This window comes from Lagenorhynchus albirostris, chromosome 18 (genome assembly GCF_949774975.1).
Source record: "Lagenorhynchus albirostris chromosome 18, mLagAlb1.1, whole genome shotgun sequence".
NCBI lineage: Eukaryota > Metazoa > Chordata > Mammalia > Artiodactyla > Delphinidae > Lagenorhynchus > Lagenorhynchus albirostris.
In genome coordinates this window covers 75,351,715-75,369,683 of record NC_083112.1, presented here as the reverse complement: position 1 = coordinate 75,369,683, position 17,969 = coordinate 75,351,715, and the positions used below count along the sequence as shown (strand labels likewise).

Sequence of the window (17,969 nt, the reverse complement as noted above, 5' to 3'; positions counted from 1 at the left end):
AGACCCTATGTTTCACAAGTTAGCTGCACATTCAGCATAGAACATTAATTTAGGTTTGCTCAGCATACTGTTAGGATAATGGATATTTGTCGTACATGCTCAAACAATTAATTAAAACCATCTATCAAGGCCTTCAGAAAATTAAAGCAAAGGCAGAACTGGGTGGGCTCCAAACTCCCAGTTCTAGCCCAGGACAGAGATCTAAAAATTGTTAAAAACTATTCCTTAGGATGAAGCCTAGTGTGTTATGGGAGCCCATAATTATGAAGAAAATGAGAAATAAAATGAAAATTTGAAAATCAAATTAAAAATCCTCTGGCCTGGTACTGTAAATCATCTACTCCAGGAATATTTGAATTTTGATCTCCACATCTTCAATTATTCTTTGTAAATGCTAATTATGGGACATAACAGACACTCTGTAAATGATCTTTACACAAAGTATTTAGTTGAATTCCAAATTGACTCATTTTAATGTATTAGTATAAAGGCAGAAAGCCTGTCGTAGTCAAGACAATCAAGGAGGTTGAGAAGCTACAGGCAAACACCAATCCCGAAAGAAGACAGACAATAGCTAGAGTAATAAGTCCTTATGATCACGGACTTGCCCTTCATTTCTTTTTTTTTTTTTTTTTTTTTTTTTGCGGCACGCGGGCCTCTCACTGTTGTGGCCTCTCCCGTTGCGGAGCACAGGCTCCGGACGCGCAGGCTCAGTGGCCATGGCTCATGGGCCCAGCCGCTCCGCGGCATGTGGGATCTTCCCGGACCGGGGCACAAACCCGCGTCCCCTGCATTTGCAGGCGGACTCTCAACCACTGCGCCACCAGGGAAGCCCTGCTCTTCATTTCTCGAAACGTGAATGAAGAAATCGTTCTTTCAGAGTAAGTGGTTGATAACACGGCATTATTAGCCTTTAAAAATGTCCCAAAGGAATATTAGTTCTGCAGAATATTAACAAATCTTACTATTGTTAGCAAAACAATTCCATGAGCAAGTACATGTAGAAACAAAGACAAACAGGTTTCTTCACTGAAAGAACATGCTAGGCATTGTGAACTCTGTAATCGGTAGGTTCCCAAAGGATAGGGATTCATTGGCCCCTCACAGCTTCGCTAAGGTCCAAAGTCTTTGACAAGGATTAAGTGGACTCAAAGAGAAGTTAGTTAAGTCCGTGGATTTGTAACCATCATTTTAGGCGAGTTTGGGGGGGACCTCTGCAAGCCTCCTTAGGTTAGCGGCCCTGGGCGAGCCACGCTCTAGAGTCTGGCTGTGAGTGTGGATAACCTTCACTCGGGCTCAGGAGCCAGGCTATTGGGCTCACAGCCCAGCTACACTAACTATTTACTAGCTGGGAGACCCTGGACTAATTAGCTAACCCTTCTAATACTCAGCACCTGATACATAAAACGACAATAATAACGATGATGATACCCATCCTACGAGGTTACTAAAGCAATGAATCAGATGGTACACGGAGAGCACCTGGAGGAGACGCTGGACCTCAGCAGGTTCTCAATAAATACGAGTTGTTATTATTGTCAACACGATTACACACGCCCCACCATCTCACGATTTTTAAAAAGTGTTTCTCTTTTTGTGTAAGTGAGACCAGGAAACCCAACAGATAAAGCAGATGAAAGCAGAGTTGCTTGATTCAAGAATGCCCGGGTCCCCCACCCCACCCCACCCCAGGGGACACTTCCGAACAGGTGTAAAAACAACCATTTGCGCACTATTTTGAAAACCAGAACACTAAAGTTTGCAACCCATCGATGTGACCCTCCATGGAATTTTTGATTAAATTCACAACGTAACAGTATATAAAGAAGTGCTTATTTAAATATTTAAATATTATTTGCGTTCTTTCCAGGTTTCCATAGTTACTCAATATTTAAATATTATTTGGGTTCTTTCCAGGTTTCCATAGTTACTCTTGTATCTCACTTGGACTCAGGTTGTGCAAAGCTTTATTCACACATTCAGTTTGCAACCAACACTACTGCTGAAATCTACGCAAAGCCAGGGGTACTTATGAAAGTCTCCCTCTTGTGGCAGTGTGCTCTGATATAAAACACAATTCTCAACGCAGATCTTATTTTAATACCTAAATATTTCTTTATTCCTCTATCAATATATAATCACATTTCATCCCTACTTCCTGTGGGACACTTCTTTTTGATGTGAAGAATTTTTGCTCCGATCTAAATGCTCCCTCCTGAGCATCTTGGTATTTATGAGCTAATATTGCCATTGCATTTCACTAAAAAATTAATTTGAGTGTATAATTTTGTTGACATATGAGCAAAGGTATAAATACCTAGAAGCAGGTGGGAAATCCCACATCTGCAAGGTCTTGCATGGTATTTTGCTCAGCACCACATTTTGGAGAAGGGTGATACTAGTATCGCGTGCCTCTTTCCCGTGTTTTCTAAGGTTTGAAAGCAAGACACTAGTTCTAAGCTGTAAATCTTCAAAATGAAGAAAAAATTAGATGACTCTCGCAGACATAATGTTGAATGGTTGAAATGAGTTTCAGGTTCAGTTTGTTGATATCAATTCAGTTACACTCAGGGCCATTTCTAACAACAAAGGTGTTTCTCCTTTGTAACAAGTCAAGTGTACTCACTGCACACTTAGTGGACCACGAACTGGTGAGGGAGTAAATAAACGTAAACCAAAAGAAATGAGGACGGTTTTACCACCAAGCCCTCAGGGCAGAACTGAGCCTGGAGCTGGGGTGAGGGGCAGGCTCACCTGAGAATGAAGCACTGAGGTCTCTGCTCCTGGAAAAGCTGGTGGAAGGCTCTCTCCGCACAGGAGAAAATGTGAGGTGGCAGAGAGGGGCAGGGCTGCCCCGCACTGCCCAGGTACAGCTGGGAGACCTGGAAAACAGGGCAGCACACAGGCAGGAATCTCCGTGAAAAGGGTTCGGGATCCTCTACCTCACGATGCTACTGACATATTTCCCATACACAGAAGCATATACATCTCTAATTCTGAGTCTCACTTGTAAACACAAAACATTTGCACAATGCTGCCCTTCTCGGCACATTTTAAGCATCCGTAATGACAAAACGGAGACACACATCTGAGCCTTCATTATCTGGCTTGCAGGCTTTAAATCACTTGGCTGTCTTCAAAAAGAGCAACTCCCCAAAATCCAGTTCAGTAGCTCTCCATGAAGTAAGCTGAAACGGTGGCAACTTACATCAAATGCAATTTCTCTCAGCAACATTTCATTTCAGTAACATAAGATGGCAAAGGATATTTCATTTAAAAGAAATCAGTTGCATCTGAAACATACACATTTACAAATTTCTCGAAAAAAAGACAAAATGAACTTGATTTCAGGGCAATGGTGATTTTTAATGATCGCCACGGTGATTCAGTGCTAGTATTTTTAGTCCTTTCGAGTTTCAAGTGAATTGCGTTATATTCGAATCAAAACTAAATGATAGGAGGACTTGTGAGTCATGAAGAAATATCAGACACACTTAATTTTTACTCTGCAAAATAACTGGCTTGTATCTTCAACGATGTCAAGGTTGGAAAGTTCAAGAGTTGACTGAGGGACTGTTGCAAATGGAAGGAAATTAAATGCCCAGTGGTCAGCGCACCCTGTGATGGTGGACTGGCTCTCTGGTTGTTTGGGCATCACTGAGACAATGGAAAAGACTTGAATGAAGCCTCCTGATTGAATGGGAGCAGCTCTCATTTCCCGATTTTGATGACTGTACGGAGGTTACATAGGAAAATGCCTTTGTTTGTAGTAAAGACACAGTACGTGTACTCAAGGTTGATGGGGCAACATGCCAGCCAATTATTTTAAAATGGTTGAAGGAAAACAGTTGTTTGTACTAATTATTTGCAATTTTTCCATAAGTGTAAAATTATTTCAAATTATAGGGGAAATAATTTTTTAACGTAGAATCAATGATCTACAGCTACAAGAAAAAAATTGGATGACTCACAAATATAATGTTGAATGGAATCTATCAGATACATATGAGAACATACTAAGAGATCCCACTTACAGAGAGCAAAAAAAAAGCAGGTGAAACCAATCTATGTATGCTGTTAGAAGTCAGCGTGGCGGTACTTTGGGCAAAGGGTTAGTGATTGGAAAGAGCAAGTGTGGGCTCTGAAGGCTGGGAACGTTCTACCTCCAGTGCTCGTGGAAAAGTACACTCAGAGATGAGCACCTTCGTGTATGCATTATATCCCAATAAAAACATCAAAAGCCTAAGTCATCAAACATTGTGGTTCTGGTGCAGAGAGAGAAAAAGGAACCGCTGGAACAGACTACAGAACTCCACTCAGGCCTACACGGTGAGATGTGGGGGCCATAGGGGCTGTGTCACTTATCCTTAAAGGAAGCTGTCAAGAAAATTGATTATTTGTAAAGGAAACAAACATCACTAGCTCATGCCATCTGTAAAAATAAATTCCAACTGAATTTAAGTTCCAAATATGAACAGCAAAGCTTAACACATTTAGAAAAGTATGTAAAAACAGTACTCTTATGATTTGGGAGTAAGGGAATACGGGTCAAAACCACAAATTGTATTGGGAAAAGTCCTACAACATCATAGCTAACAACTCCTGTTCAACCACAAACAGCACACATATAATAATAAAAAAACTCAGGCGAAGACAGAGAGGAAAGTAAGCTGGGCATACAATCAATAAATCCTCAGCATTTTATAAATGACTCTCACACATCAATAAGAAAAACTGGAAACAAAATAGAAAATTGGGCAAAGAGTGTAAGCGGAAAGGAAAGGCCAATACACATGAGAAAAGATGAAAAAACAGCTCTCTTCGTAACCAAGGAAATGCTATTTCAAACAATAAGGGGATACAGTGCACGTGAGCTATTGGTAACGTTATCAATAGTAGCTTAGTAACGATGGCGCTGGCCTCACTTGCTCTATGCCTGCTGCTCTTCTCAGCATTTGACACTCACTCATCCAATTCTCCCAGAAACCCGAGACTTGGATATGAGGATGATTGTCCTGCTTACAGATGAGGAAACTGATGCAAAGAAAAATGAGTGACAGGTCCAAGGTCACGTGGCAAGTTAGTGGTGGAGCTTGACTTCGAAATGAAGTTTTCTCTAGGGCTGAAAAACACATGTATAATACTGAGTGTTGTTCTAAGAAATTCTACGTGTAATTTGGCAGAAACTTCTAGACTTAAGGAGGTAGGTTTGACTAGCGATCTCTCTGTAGAAATTCTCAAACATGAACCAGGAACTACACACCAAACAATCCTCAGCACTCTCTGTAAGAGCAGAAAACGAGAAAGTAATTCTACGATAGGGATTAATGAATAAATATAAATAATTGTGTATTAAAACAATAAAACACTATAGGGTATTTAGAATGAATTAACTAGACCCGAACCTTTTATCATGGAAAATTTTTTTTTTTTTTTTTTGCGGTACGCGGGCCTTTCACTGCTGTGGCCTCTCCCGTTGCGGAGCACAGGCTCCGGACGCGCAGGCTCAGCGGCCATGGCTCACGGGCCCAGCCGCTCCGCGGCATGTGGGATCTTCCCGGACTGGGGCACGAACCCACGTCCCCTGCATCGGCAGGCGGACTCTCAACCACTGCGCCACCGGGGAAGCCCCATGGAAAATTTTTGAAAGCATAATGATTAATGACGATTTTTGTTGTAAAAGAATATAGTTAGTATATTCTCTGAGTAAATTAAAACAGAAAATAATGGCACATGCAGTGTTTATTACATATATTTGTGCACGTCTACAGAATGAACAGACAGAAGACTGGATAAAAGGATAACTTCGGGGATGTATATGTATAGCTGATTCACTTTGTTATACAGCAGAAACTAACACACCATTGTAAAGCAATTATACTCCAATAAAGATGTTAAAAAATCTATTAACGGATAATAAAGAACAGTACATAAAAAAAAAGGGTAACTTCGGGTAGTGATTGCCATCTTTTGTGAAAAGGAACAGGCTGAAGTGGAACTCAGTCTGTGTTGACATTACGCAGTGTCACTTAATCTCAGATACCATGTAATTGAAACAGACCTTTATTTTCAGTACCACCCAGAAAATACCATTACAATTAAACTAGCACACAGTGTCTTGGTATCACGTCTCTAAAGCTGCATCCCAACCTCAGGAGTGCGTATGAAAACATATGGCACGTTTCATTTAAAATTTTTAAGCGACAGGACACACGTGTGGGGGGGTGGGCACACACTGCCTATTACGCTTGAACGTTTTGCATTTTGAATTATTCCAGAATTTAAAATAAATATAAAAGATATTTGAATGATAGTGACGTCTACATGATAATTCATAAGCCAGCTAGGAAGGTTTAGCCCACCTTTGTTCTCTTGCAGGATGAATTTCTATTTGGGGTTTGTTTGGGGTTTTTTAAACTTGCACTAACACTCTTTCACTTTCTCCCCAAGTCCAACCTGGATCTAACCTAATTTTGACAAAATGCTTTTAAACTCCATTTGTTTTTGTAAAGTCCTAGTAAGGATTTCGTTAGATGTTATCAACACAGTGAGACCCAAGAGATCCAGGAGCATGCCTGAATCTACGTGTACGTGGGGTTCATCTCACATTCCTGCTGTGTTTCTTCAAACCTATTTGGAGTTCGGTATTCTCCTTAGGTTAAGTTTCACTAACATTAGATGTGGTAAAGAATCGTGAGTGTCCAAAGTTTTTTCATGATAATCAAACCATTAACCTTTCTCAGTTCCCTTTTCCTGTAAATCTTCTTTTCATGCCATGTTAGAGTTTGTATTGTAGAATACTCTATTGCTACCACCTGGTAATACTTTGCTTGATGCTAATTCTACACTTAAGAAGTAATGTAAATATGAAATAATAATTTTAATAGAATAGCATTTTCCACTTATTTATATTGAACCTTGAAGGTTTTCACCAAGCCGTTCTAGTTTTCTGAGTGATTGACAAACCACCGACTTTACATTGGTTACCATGATCGTTACTAATAGTATCGCATGTTCCCATTCGGTCCAGAAAATATTGTCAGGGTCAGCCCCTTCCTTTCCCACAGGCCATCTCTCTCCATTTCACCTTATTCTCTCCATGTCTGTATCATTTGGGAACAAGAGGATTTTGGTCCGTGGGCATTGTAAGTGCTCTTTCACAAATGAGATGGCATCCCATAAGCTTCGCTTGGGTCATCTCTAGTCTTTGCTGGACTCTGTGAGCCCAATAAGTAAGGTCCTTCTTTACGGATCAATTCCCTCCTATTTTCCACTGTGCATGATACCTGTCAATAAACATCCAGGAGATTTGCAGGATCCTGCCACGGTCTGATTTCTGAAGCCAACCATGCAGCGTGTAGCTTATGAGAGTGCCATTCACGGGCCCCTAACATCAGGGTCCTGGTAACCTGTGGAACCTGATGCCAAGGGCTCGACGGGGCGTGGCTGCTGGTTTCACACCATAGTATGAACATGTCACTCTACTTGCCCGACTGGATTTCCCACTCGTTATCTTATACCTATACATAGATGACACACCCTGAAAAATAAAAGTTTGCTGTACACAAACAGTCACATACAATGACTAGTGATATGTCTCTGGGCTCGGCATTTGGGTCCCTGAGAGTAGTCTGTCCTGCATCTGCTCTGCGGCTACAAGACCCGGATTTAAATTGTCTCTGCCACTCATGAGAGAACTTTAGAAAGCCTAGCTGATCTCCTGAAGTCTCAGTTTATCCATCTGCAAAGAGGGAACGATAACACTTACACTGATTGGGTCCCTTTGGGGATTAAATGTGGTAGCATACGTAAAGCCCTTTGCGGCAGGCCTGCCGTGTGCTACACCCTACTCTAAACCCAGGAGAGTTCTCCTTCCACGGCTAAGAAGCCCAGCCACCCTAGCTACTTGCCAAACCCCAACATGCCGGCCGTGGGGACATCTGGAGGCCGGCAGCATCTGAAAGTCAATGGAATGTGAAAGCAGAGGAAGCCCTAGGCCTGGCCTCCCACACTAGGTGTCGTGGTACACTTTGGAGAAGCTGAATCTCATCTGTAATTCGAGGATTCAGGATGACTGATCAGTCCTGTACTGCGTGTAGTCAAAAATATGACCTTGAGAAGTCATCCCCGGGTATTCGTCATCCTTTTGCACACTGAGATCTCAAGGTGATATATCTCTGGTTTGTGAACTCCACAGTAAAGGTTATGGTGAGAGACAATCGAGAAAAGTCTGATACTGAGTGTGAAGAGCCGATGCAGATTCACCGCCCAGGCATTTATTCTCAGACGTGCGCCTGTGCGTTGGTTTTCTGAACGCTGCTTTGCCAATGCCGTAGGCTTGGTCCTTGAATGACGCCATCTTCCCTGTGATTGTTACCTCCCCTCCCCCTTCTCCTCCTTCCCCTCCTTTTCCTGCACCTGCTCCTGTGACAGAACTCCCAAAATGATTATGGGTACCTGTAATTCCTTTTGCCCTAGTCGGTCATGCTTCCACACACACTTAGCCCAGGGATGAGGCTGGGGTAAGAATGGGTGGAATGAGAAGGGTGGGCAAGTTCCAAGGCAGTTTTAAAGCAATGGTGGAATTGACTTTTGGTAAGAAGAGTGGAAGGTGGGGTAGTGGGAGGTCCTCTCGTACCCGGGAAGCATCTCTGTAATAATTCTTAGTAGCGTCCTCTGGAGTTTAGAGAGAGTAATCTCTTTCTCTCTTCCTCTCTTTTTCTCTCCCCTACCCCATGCCCCTCCAGCATCTGCGAGTGCGTCCCTGCTTCAAGAACACACGTCTCCTCCTTTTATCTCCTGCTCCTAATTAGGGATTCTGTTTCGGACTGGAAGCAGCCTTGCGGCTGCACAAAACACAGAGAGCTCCCATGACAGTGTGTTTGATCCAAAAATACTAGGCAAAGAGATATGACAATATGCTTCGCTATCCACAGTGATGTGGACAACACAGCAGAGATCATGCTGCGTCTTCAGTTGCCTGGAAAGATTTTCCACAAGCAATTTCTTTTTAATTTTGACTCTCATGATTCAAGCTGGAAAGTCTTTTAGAAAAATGTATAAACGCAGTATCATCCTTTCTTATTCCATTGCTTTAACATCATAATACTCTTCTGAAAGCGGTCATGATGTTCAAAGACCTCTAAACCAACTGACCTTGAATTAATCAAAAATACATGGGAAATAGAGTTAGTGTAACATTTGATTTTAGACGTCTGTCTAGTGACTACAATCATAAGAATTTCGCATTATAAGCGCAAAGAAATCTTTTGACAAAATAACATTCCTTGTCAATATTTTCTCAGAAGAAATTAAAGTCACTATTATCCAACCATTCAGTGTAGGATTTTCTGAGAAGCTTGATTTTACTTACCGTTTCGGTTTTTGCTTCTTAATCATTTGATACAAATAGGCATGTCTAGTGAGTGGTACTCTACATTATTAAATGATATTTTAAATTTTATACTCACCATGGTGGAATAAATTGGAATCTCCTTGAATGGATTAACAAGCAGGAGGATGTCCCCAATAAAAGTCTGTTAAAAGGAAAGGATATAAATAGTTATTGGACCATATAAATAGCACCTTTAAAGTTAAAAATTATATAATTTTAAAATCACTGAGCAAAATATAGAGAATAAGTCAAAATCACACTTTACCATTTTGTGAACTGTTTTAACAGTTTGTAAATAAATAGAAAATTCAAATAAAATTAAACCAATAGGCTTGTTCCACTGAACACGTAACAAGTGAAATGACTGAATTCTAAGAATTTCTTATCTTAAAGGGGTTTTATAATCACCAGTTGAATAAAAACATACAAAATTAAAACACATGGCCAAATGGAGTGGAGGCGGTGAATGGGGTATGAATTCTATGTTGCTGCATAAGAATAATAATAAAATGTATAACAGAAAAGTTAGTAAAGCACAAAAAGAAAATAAAAATAATTTTAATTTAAAAAAAGACAAGTAATGAGATGGCATAAAGAACAGATGGACCAAATAAAAATCAAGTAATAAAATGTTAGATTTAAACCCAAATACATCAGTAATTATGTCAAATGTAAACTACTAACTAATTAAATGACAAAGATTATGAACTGGATTAAAATGCTAACTCAAATATAAAGACTAAGAAAACTTGAATGTTAAAGGATGAAGCAAGATACACATGCAAACAGTAATTACTGCAAGAAACGTGGTTTAGCAATATTCAATTCTTAGAAAATAGACTTTAAGGTAGGAAGCAGTACCAGTGATAAAAAGGGACATTTCACAATAATAAAATGATAAATCAGGAAGATATAGCAATTCTAAAATTCTATGAGACTGAAATCTAGCATAAAACTATAAGGAGAGAAACATGAACTCACAGTGATAGTGGAGAACCTTAACAATTTTTTCTTAGTAACTAATGGAACAAACAGACAAAATTTTGAAATAAATAATTACCAAGTTGACTGACTTATATAGAACACTATTACCAAGAACCGTACAATATACATTCTTTGAAGCTGAACACCGACCAGTTTCATTATATTCAAAGAGTTTGAGTCACGTAGAGTATGTTCTCTGATCATGGGAGAATTACGATAGAAATTAATAATGGATACCTAGAAAATCACCAAATGTTTGGAACTTATACATCTGCAAATAACCTATGAGCCAGAAAAGGAATCATAATGCAAATGAGAAAATATTTTGATTATGACATAACATGTGAGATGCTACTAAAGGTATACTTGGTATGAAAATTATTGCCTGAAATGTGTATGTTAGAAAAGAAGAAAGGCAGATCATGATCTAAGTATCCATTTCAAGGAGCTCATCAAATTACATCAAATTATGCAGAATTAAATAGCCAATATAAGAGCAGAAATTAAAGGAATAGTAAACAAATGCCAAGGAATAAAAAACAAAAGCCAAAAGGCAATCTTGAAAAATCTAATAAAAATATAGTACCCTAACAAGATTGACTGAGGAAACAAGAGGAAATGCACCAACTACCAATATCCCAAATATGACATCACTACAGATACCACTGACATGAAAACAGATGAAGAGGATATTAGGCATCATATTTTAGTCACTAAGTTTGGATATTTAGATGATGTGGACAGCAATCCACCATCTTACCAAAACAAATGTACCAAGGTATAGGAAATCTAACTAGTATTATTTTTTGTACAAGAAATTGAATCTATGTCTAAAACCTTTCCACAAAGAAAACTAAGAATTCACCAGTGAATTCTTCTCAATGCTGATGTACAGATAAACAAATGTTATACAAATTATTCCAGGGCTTCCCTGGTGGCGCAGTGGTTGAGAGTCCGCCTGTCGATGCAGGGGACACGGGTTCGTGCCCCGGTCCGGGAAGATCCCACGTGCCGCGGAGCAACTAGGCCCGTGAGCCACAACTACTGAGCCTGCGCGTCTGGAGCCTGTGCTCCGCAACGGGAGAGGCCGCGATAGTGAGAGGCCCGTGCACCGCGATGAAGAGTGGCCCCCGCTCGCCACAACTAGAGAAAGCCCTCGCACAGAAATGAAGACCCAACACAGCAAAAATAATAAATTAATTAACTCCTACCCCCAACATCTTCTTTAAAAAAAAAAAAAATTATTCCAGAAAACAGCAAAGAGGGAACATGATTCACTTCATTTTAAGAGGCCTCAATAAACTGGATATTAAAAACCTAACTAGTACCTTGAAAGAAAAGAAAATTATAGCTGGTCTCTCTCATTAAAAGACATGCTAAAATCTTGAGAAAAATGTTGACAAGTTGAATCCAATAAGACACTCAACAGATAATATATTTCCACCAAATTGCTTTATTCTAGTAACCCAAGGTTGGCTTCATATTAGAAAATTAACCCTTGTAATTCATAATACTAAGGAGTCAAGAACTAAAGTTATAGGATCATCTCAATAAATGACAAAAAACATTTAATAACATTCAATTCCCACTCTTGATTAAAAATAACTTTGAAAACTATTAATATAACGGAACTTCCTTAATCTATAAAAAGTGATTACACCTACGGCACAGCTACTGCTAACAACTTGCTTAATGATAAAACAGAGATTTTAATGATAAAACACAGATTTTAATAATAAAAAAAGATTTTAATGATAAAACACAGATTTTAATAATAAAAAACAGATTTTAATGATAAAACACAGATTTTAATAATAAAGCAGCTTTACTCTGGGATCAGAAACAGGACAGGAGTGTCAATTATTGTCACTGCCGGTCATCTTTTTATTAACAGCCCTATACCATGAAACAATGCAAGAAAAGAAAGTAAAGAAACTATCAAGATTTAAAAGAGACACATGAAAGTCGTTATTTGGAGACTACGTAGCAGTGTGTGCAGAAAAGCCAAAGGAATCTCCACGTAAGTTAATACTTACATATGGATATAGCAAGTTTGATGAATAAAATGTGCTTACAAAAAATCAAAATCGTATCTCTATATATTAGCCATAAACAATTAGAAAACACAATTGCTTGTTATTTTCAATAAGAAAATAACATTTATTATCGCATCAAAACTTGAAAAATGCCTAAAATAGATCTAATGGAAACAGGCCTTCTATACCAATTTTTTTTAATGTTCCAGAAAAATTAAAGATGACCAAAGGACGGATAGTAACGTTCCATGAAACAAAAAATCCAATATTGGAAAAATCTCAATTATTCTCATCTAATCTGTACATTCAAAGCAATACCAATGGAAATCCAACGGAAATTGATAAGTGGACTTGAAAATATGTATGAATGTCCAAGAGTCATTAGCCAAGACATTTTGAAGAACAAAGTCAGAGGACTTTCTATATATCAAGATTTATTATATAGCTATAATGATTAAGATATTTTAGCACTGGTTTACAGACAGACTAACAGATCCCTACAACAAAAGACCAATTTCAGAGAGACTCACTCCCTATGGCAAGTTTGTTTATAACAAAGGTCTCACTGCAATGCGTGGGGGGAATCCACATGGGAAAATATTCGTCTTGACCCTCCTCTTTTACCACTGTGAAATCATTTCCACACTGGTAATGCACCTGAAATGTTCAAGTTAAAACAGCCAAACTGCAAGAAGGAAATATAAGAAATATAAGAAAATATTTTCAGGACCAAGGCCAAAATTCTTTAAGCAGGACACGAAAAGTACCAACCCTAAAGAACTTTGTAAAAACCGCAAATTTCTCTTTATCTAAAGACACTTTAGAAGACTAAAATGCAAGCCACAAACTGGGAGAAAATGTTTGCAATAAATATATATCTATATCTATACATATCAGACAAAGAAAGGATATCCTGAATATTTAAGAAACCCCTACACATCAAGGAGAAAATGTCAAGCAACCCATTTATTTTTAAATGGCAACATAATTTGGAGACACTTCACAAGATAAGATAATCAAATCAGCAACAGACACCTATTGGTCAACATCATTAGTTATGTGGAACTAATTTTTAAAACCTCAGCTAAAGCTGGACTTGTAACAGGCCTGGAGGGGGTGATTTCACACCCCTACCATGCATCCTTAATTACCCCAAACAGGAAGAGCCCTACATCTATCTATAACAGAAAGATGTCTCTATTTCACTGACCAACAGAAAGAAAAAAACATCTTTCAGCCTGAGGACAGCCTAGCCCATCAGAGACTGGAGCAGCCCAACCAATGAGAAGCCTCCATGCTCTGGACTCCATGCTTCCTCCAATGGATCCTTTAGTTATTACAGCCCCTCCCAAACCCTCTCTTTTCCCTATAAAAGCAAGCTCCCCTGCCTTGTTTTCGGGATTTGCCTGTGGTCTGCCATAGTTGGCACAACCTGAATTTCAATTCCTCTGCTCTTCCTGTATAAACTTGCTTTTGCTGGTAAAATAACTGGCTATTATATTATTAAAGTTGACAGTTATCAGGGAAATGTAAGTTAAAACCAAAATGAAGTACCACTGCACAACTGCCAGAATGGCTAGATTTTTTTTTTTTTAATTAATAACACAAATAATACTGATAACATCCAGTGTTGGTCATGATGTGGAAACCTAGATGTCCGTATTGGGCATGTAGCCACTCTGAGATACTATTTGGCTGTATCTCCTGAAGCTGAACACACCTGATGATGCTGGCACTGTAGTCCTCGGTGAGCACCTCACAAAAGACGTGAGGCTGTGTGTTACTCCAAGAGCTACTTAATATGTGTGCCCCCCAAAAGGCATAGCATGGTTTATAACAGTATTATTCATAGTAACCAAAAAGTGGAAACAACTCAAAGATTCCTCAATTGTAGAGTAAATAAATAAAAGAGGATATATTCATACAGTAGCTTATTGTACAGTAGCTTACTTACAGGGATAAAAACAAATAATTGCTGCTACAAGCAACACTATAGATGAGTATCAGAAACATAATGATGATGAAAGATGACAGACACAAACAAGAATATACCGGATGATTCCTTTTCTACAAAATTAAAAGAAATTCAAAACTAATCCATAAGCGTATATGCCAGAAACTTTTGTAATGATTACATTAAACTGGGGAAGGAGCTTCTTACACTCCTTTTCTTTATGAAGCTGCTGGTTACATAGGTGTGTTCACCAAATAAAAACTCATGAAGCAATACTTTCATGAGCTGTGCATTATTCTCTTTATATGTCATAATGCATGACAGCATTCACTTAAAAGAAGGATTGGCCAGTATTTTATAGCCAAGTAAAGGAGGAAGGAAATAAAAGTGAAATAATTGAACCAAAGGGGAACTTTATTAGTGAAGTATCTGAAAATTAGTCTTAAATTCCAGAGAAGAAAAATGAAGATAGAAAGTAGATTGAGGAAGAATTGAGAAATCTGTTAATTAAGAAAGATGAGGAACATTAAAATAAAATAAAAATACCCTAAAATGCATTTTTTATGGAGATATAATTTGGGGGGGGCCTAAATATTGAAGGAATCCGGGACTATCTGAAAATATATTTTGTGATAAAAATCGTTTATAAAACTATTACTTGAATGTTAACAATGTTATTTATTCTGTGCACTTCCTGGTGAGTGAATATCACATTACCTGCAATTCACTTTCTGTTTGATGGTTCGGGAACTTCCTACTCCTACAGACAGGAGGGAAACTTCCCAATCTGATATCCAAATGGGAGGCGATACACTCAGTTAAAAGAGCAACTTGCAGATTGTTCCGAAAGATCATCTTATATAACAAATCAGACTATAGGACTATAGCAAAAAGAGATGAAAACCCTGGTTGAACGGTTAATTCAGCTGCAGTGTTTTCTCTTGGGCGCTGATGGGCCCAGATAGCAGCAGCAGAGGTGGTATGCTGTCTGCATTTTGAAGGCAGGGCTGACGAGATTGGCAGGAAAATCACATGTGGGGTATGTAAGAAAAAGAAGCACCAATACTCTTCCAGTCATTTTGGCCTGAAAACTGAAAGAAAGAGGTTGTCATTAACGGAGATGGGAGGGGCATGTTGGGAACGGACAACCAAATTTGAATATTTTAATGTTGAAACATCTACTAAACTAGTGCTTTTGTATTTGTGGGGAGGGAACACTTTTATTTCCAATTCACTGTGGACTAATACTTCCGCAAAACATAATAAAAAACTCCTGGAAAAATGAAATTGAAAAAGACAAAGACATACAAAAAGCAAGGCTTGATTCTTATGAGATTCAACAGACAGAAATTAAACCATTAAATTGCTATAAGAGTTTCTAAAAGCTTACTCTGAGGGCAGACTGGTAATAAAAAGTTCACATATCCAGTGGTCCAGAGACTACACTGCGAGAATCACCTATTACTATTCAATCAATAACGTTTAAATTGCTTGTCTATCCATTAAAGGCAAATTCAAATACCATAACTTGGAGCACTCATTACAAAATTGATCCTAGGTAGTGCAGCTCTTCAATATTTCAGGTCTACAGAAGAGGAAATCATGCCTCACACAGTGAAAAGTTTATATCCTCAAAAAGAAAACCACAGGCCCAAAATAGAGTCCCGTATGCTAGGCCAGGCTAACCGACAGGGGCGTAATACCTAACCTAACTGAAGCTTCCACCTCCCCCAGAAATGTGGTCTTGACCAGACAGTCAGGAATTTTCCGTTTGGTACCAGTAAGGTAATATGTCACATGCCCCTCTCCATTCCCCAAAAGATGATGAGGTAATCGCTACATAGACCCCTCTGTTCCCCACAGGTAGTTACCTAAGCCTGAAGCAATATTTTTTATGACTTCCTTATCTTGCCTTTAAAACCCTTCCCTTTCTGTGGCCCCCTGGAGCTCCCCTCTGCTAGCTAGATGGGGTGTTGCCCAATTCATGAATCATTCAATAAAGCCAATTAGATCACTAAAATTTACTCAGTTGAATTTTGTTTTTTAATAGTATTTTATATGAACTTTAGCAAAGCAGGGAACCCTAATTCTGATTATCCAGGTAGAGAGAGAAACCCAGTAGAGTTAGCAAAGAGAGTCTACGAAGGTGGTCCACTGTGTGGGGTCTGCGACATGACTCCGATAAACAGGTGGGAAGTAGTTGTCATTTCAGATGAGGAAGTGCAAGACCAGCAGGGGTCCTGTTCCCCATGAGCTCAGAGTCTAGCATGGCAGCAAGATGCTAATCAAACCACCACCGAGGTTTATAATCACAAGCGGTGAGAAGTGTGCTACAGAAAGATGGTCCACAGAGACTTAATCTGGAAGTTCTGGGAAGGATTACTTAAAGACTGAAGAAGTATTGAGTGGGAGTTTATAAAACTATGTACTATGTGGAGGAAGAAAGAGAACTTTATGGAAAAAAAGACAGTCTAAGGGGAATCCCTGATGCAGGAAGGTGGGCAGCGACCAGTGACTAGGAATCATCAATGATAGTGTTTAGGGACCAGATCATGAATAAGGCTTGTGGCTGTCCTTCCAAGAAAAATGACAAGCCTCAGAAAAGTTTTAAGACTGGGAGTTTCGAGATTACATTTGTTCTTTACGAAAATTACTCTAGTTCATTATGAAGTTTCCACTAGAAAGTCAGAAGGCTATTGGAGAAAAGATGATGAGGATGGTGCCCGCTAGGATGCAGAGTAGTAGATATTGGGAGATAAAAAGCCACTTGAAAAGCATTTAAGAAATAAGAGAAATCAAAACTATTCAAGCAGTGGTCTGCTGATAATGTGATTAAGAAGTTAAAATGAAGAAGAATCAACACGATGCTGGAAAAGGAGAGACAAGAGAACAAAAATAACACAAAAGCAACAGGGCAGTAACAGACCAAACTAATCAGGCTTCACCACTTTCTGCTGATGACTCAATTCCATTAATTTTGATAGAAGTATTTAATTTTAAGTGTATTTACAGTGGCGGGCAATTTATCCCATCATTAAGACACTGCATTGAATGTTCATGGGTTAATCAGCACCTGACAATTTATTACTTGTAAAGAAATCTCTGATTTCACATTTACATAAAAATTACTTCATCAGTTTCTCAGCAGAGTAGGAAAAATAACGGGTGTTATCAAAAAGGGATAGCAGACATATGCATAATCAGATGTCTCTATAGACATTCTGATTGAATTGCTCTGAGATGAATTTAACAAAATCAATGAGAGAGAGAGAGACACTGAGAGTGCATAGTGTCAAAATTGATATACGTATTGGAAGAAATAGCACATATAAACCAGAAGAGAACCACAGCAAATCAATTCTCTGTGCTGTTTGCCATCTAAGTCATACATTTGTATGCTATTATCAGAGATGTGTATATAAATTATTTACTAGACAAAGACATTTCCTGATAATTTAGAAGAACAATAGTTTTTCTTTCATGCAAATAGAGAGGCATCCCTCACGCACACTTAGCTTTTCCTCTTTGGCTTCGTTCTCCAGATCTAGGAGGCTGAGTTAAAGCAGATGAAAGAAACAGCATTTTTATAAGTGATCTGCAG

At 38.8% G+C, this 17,969-nt stretch overlaps 1 protein-coding gene across 1 annotated transcript in view; it reads right to left on the bottom strand.

Moving 5' to 3' along the window:
* The window catches only part of MYO16 (myosin XVI), a 427,643-nt gene that overhangs the window by 251,956 nt on the left and 157,718 nt on the right, over positions 1–17,969 (bottom strand). The window contains exons 12-13 of the mRNA XM_060128880.1: positions 9,471–9,536; positions 2,755–2,882 (exon numbers count right to left, since the gene is read on the bottom strand). Of these exons, the coding sequence (XP_059984863.1) occupies positions 2,755–2,882; positions 9,471–9,536 (194 nt within the window). The remainder of the gene's footprint in view (positions 1–2,754; positions 2,883–9,470; positions 9,537–17,969) is intronic.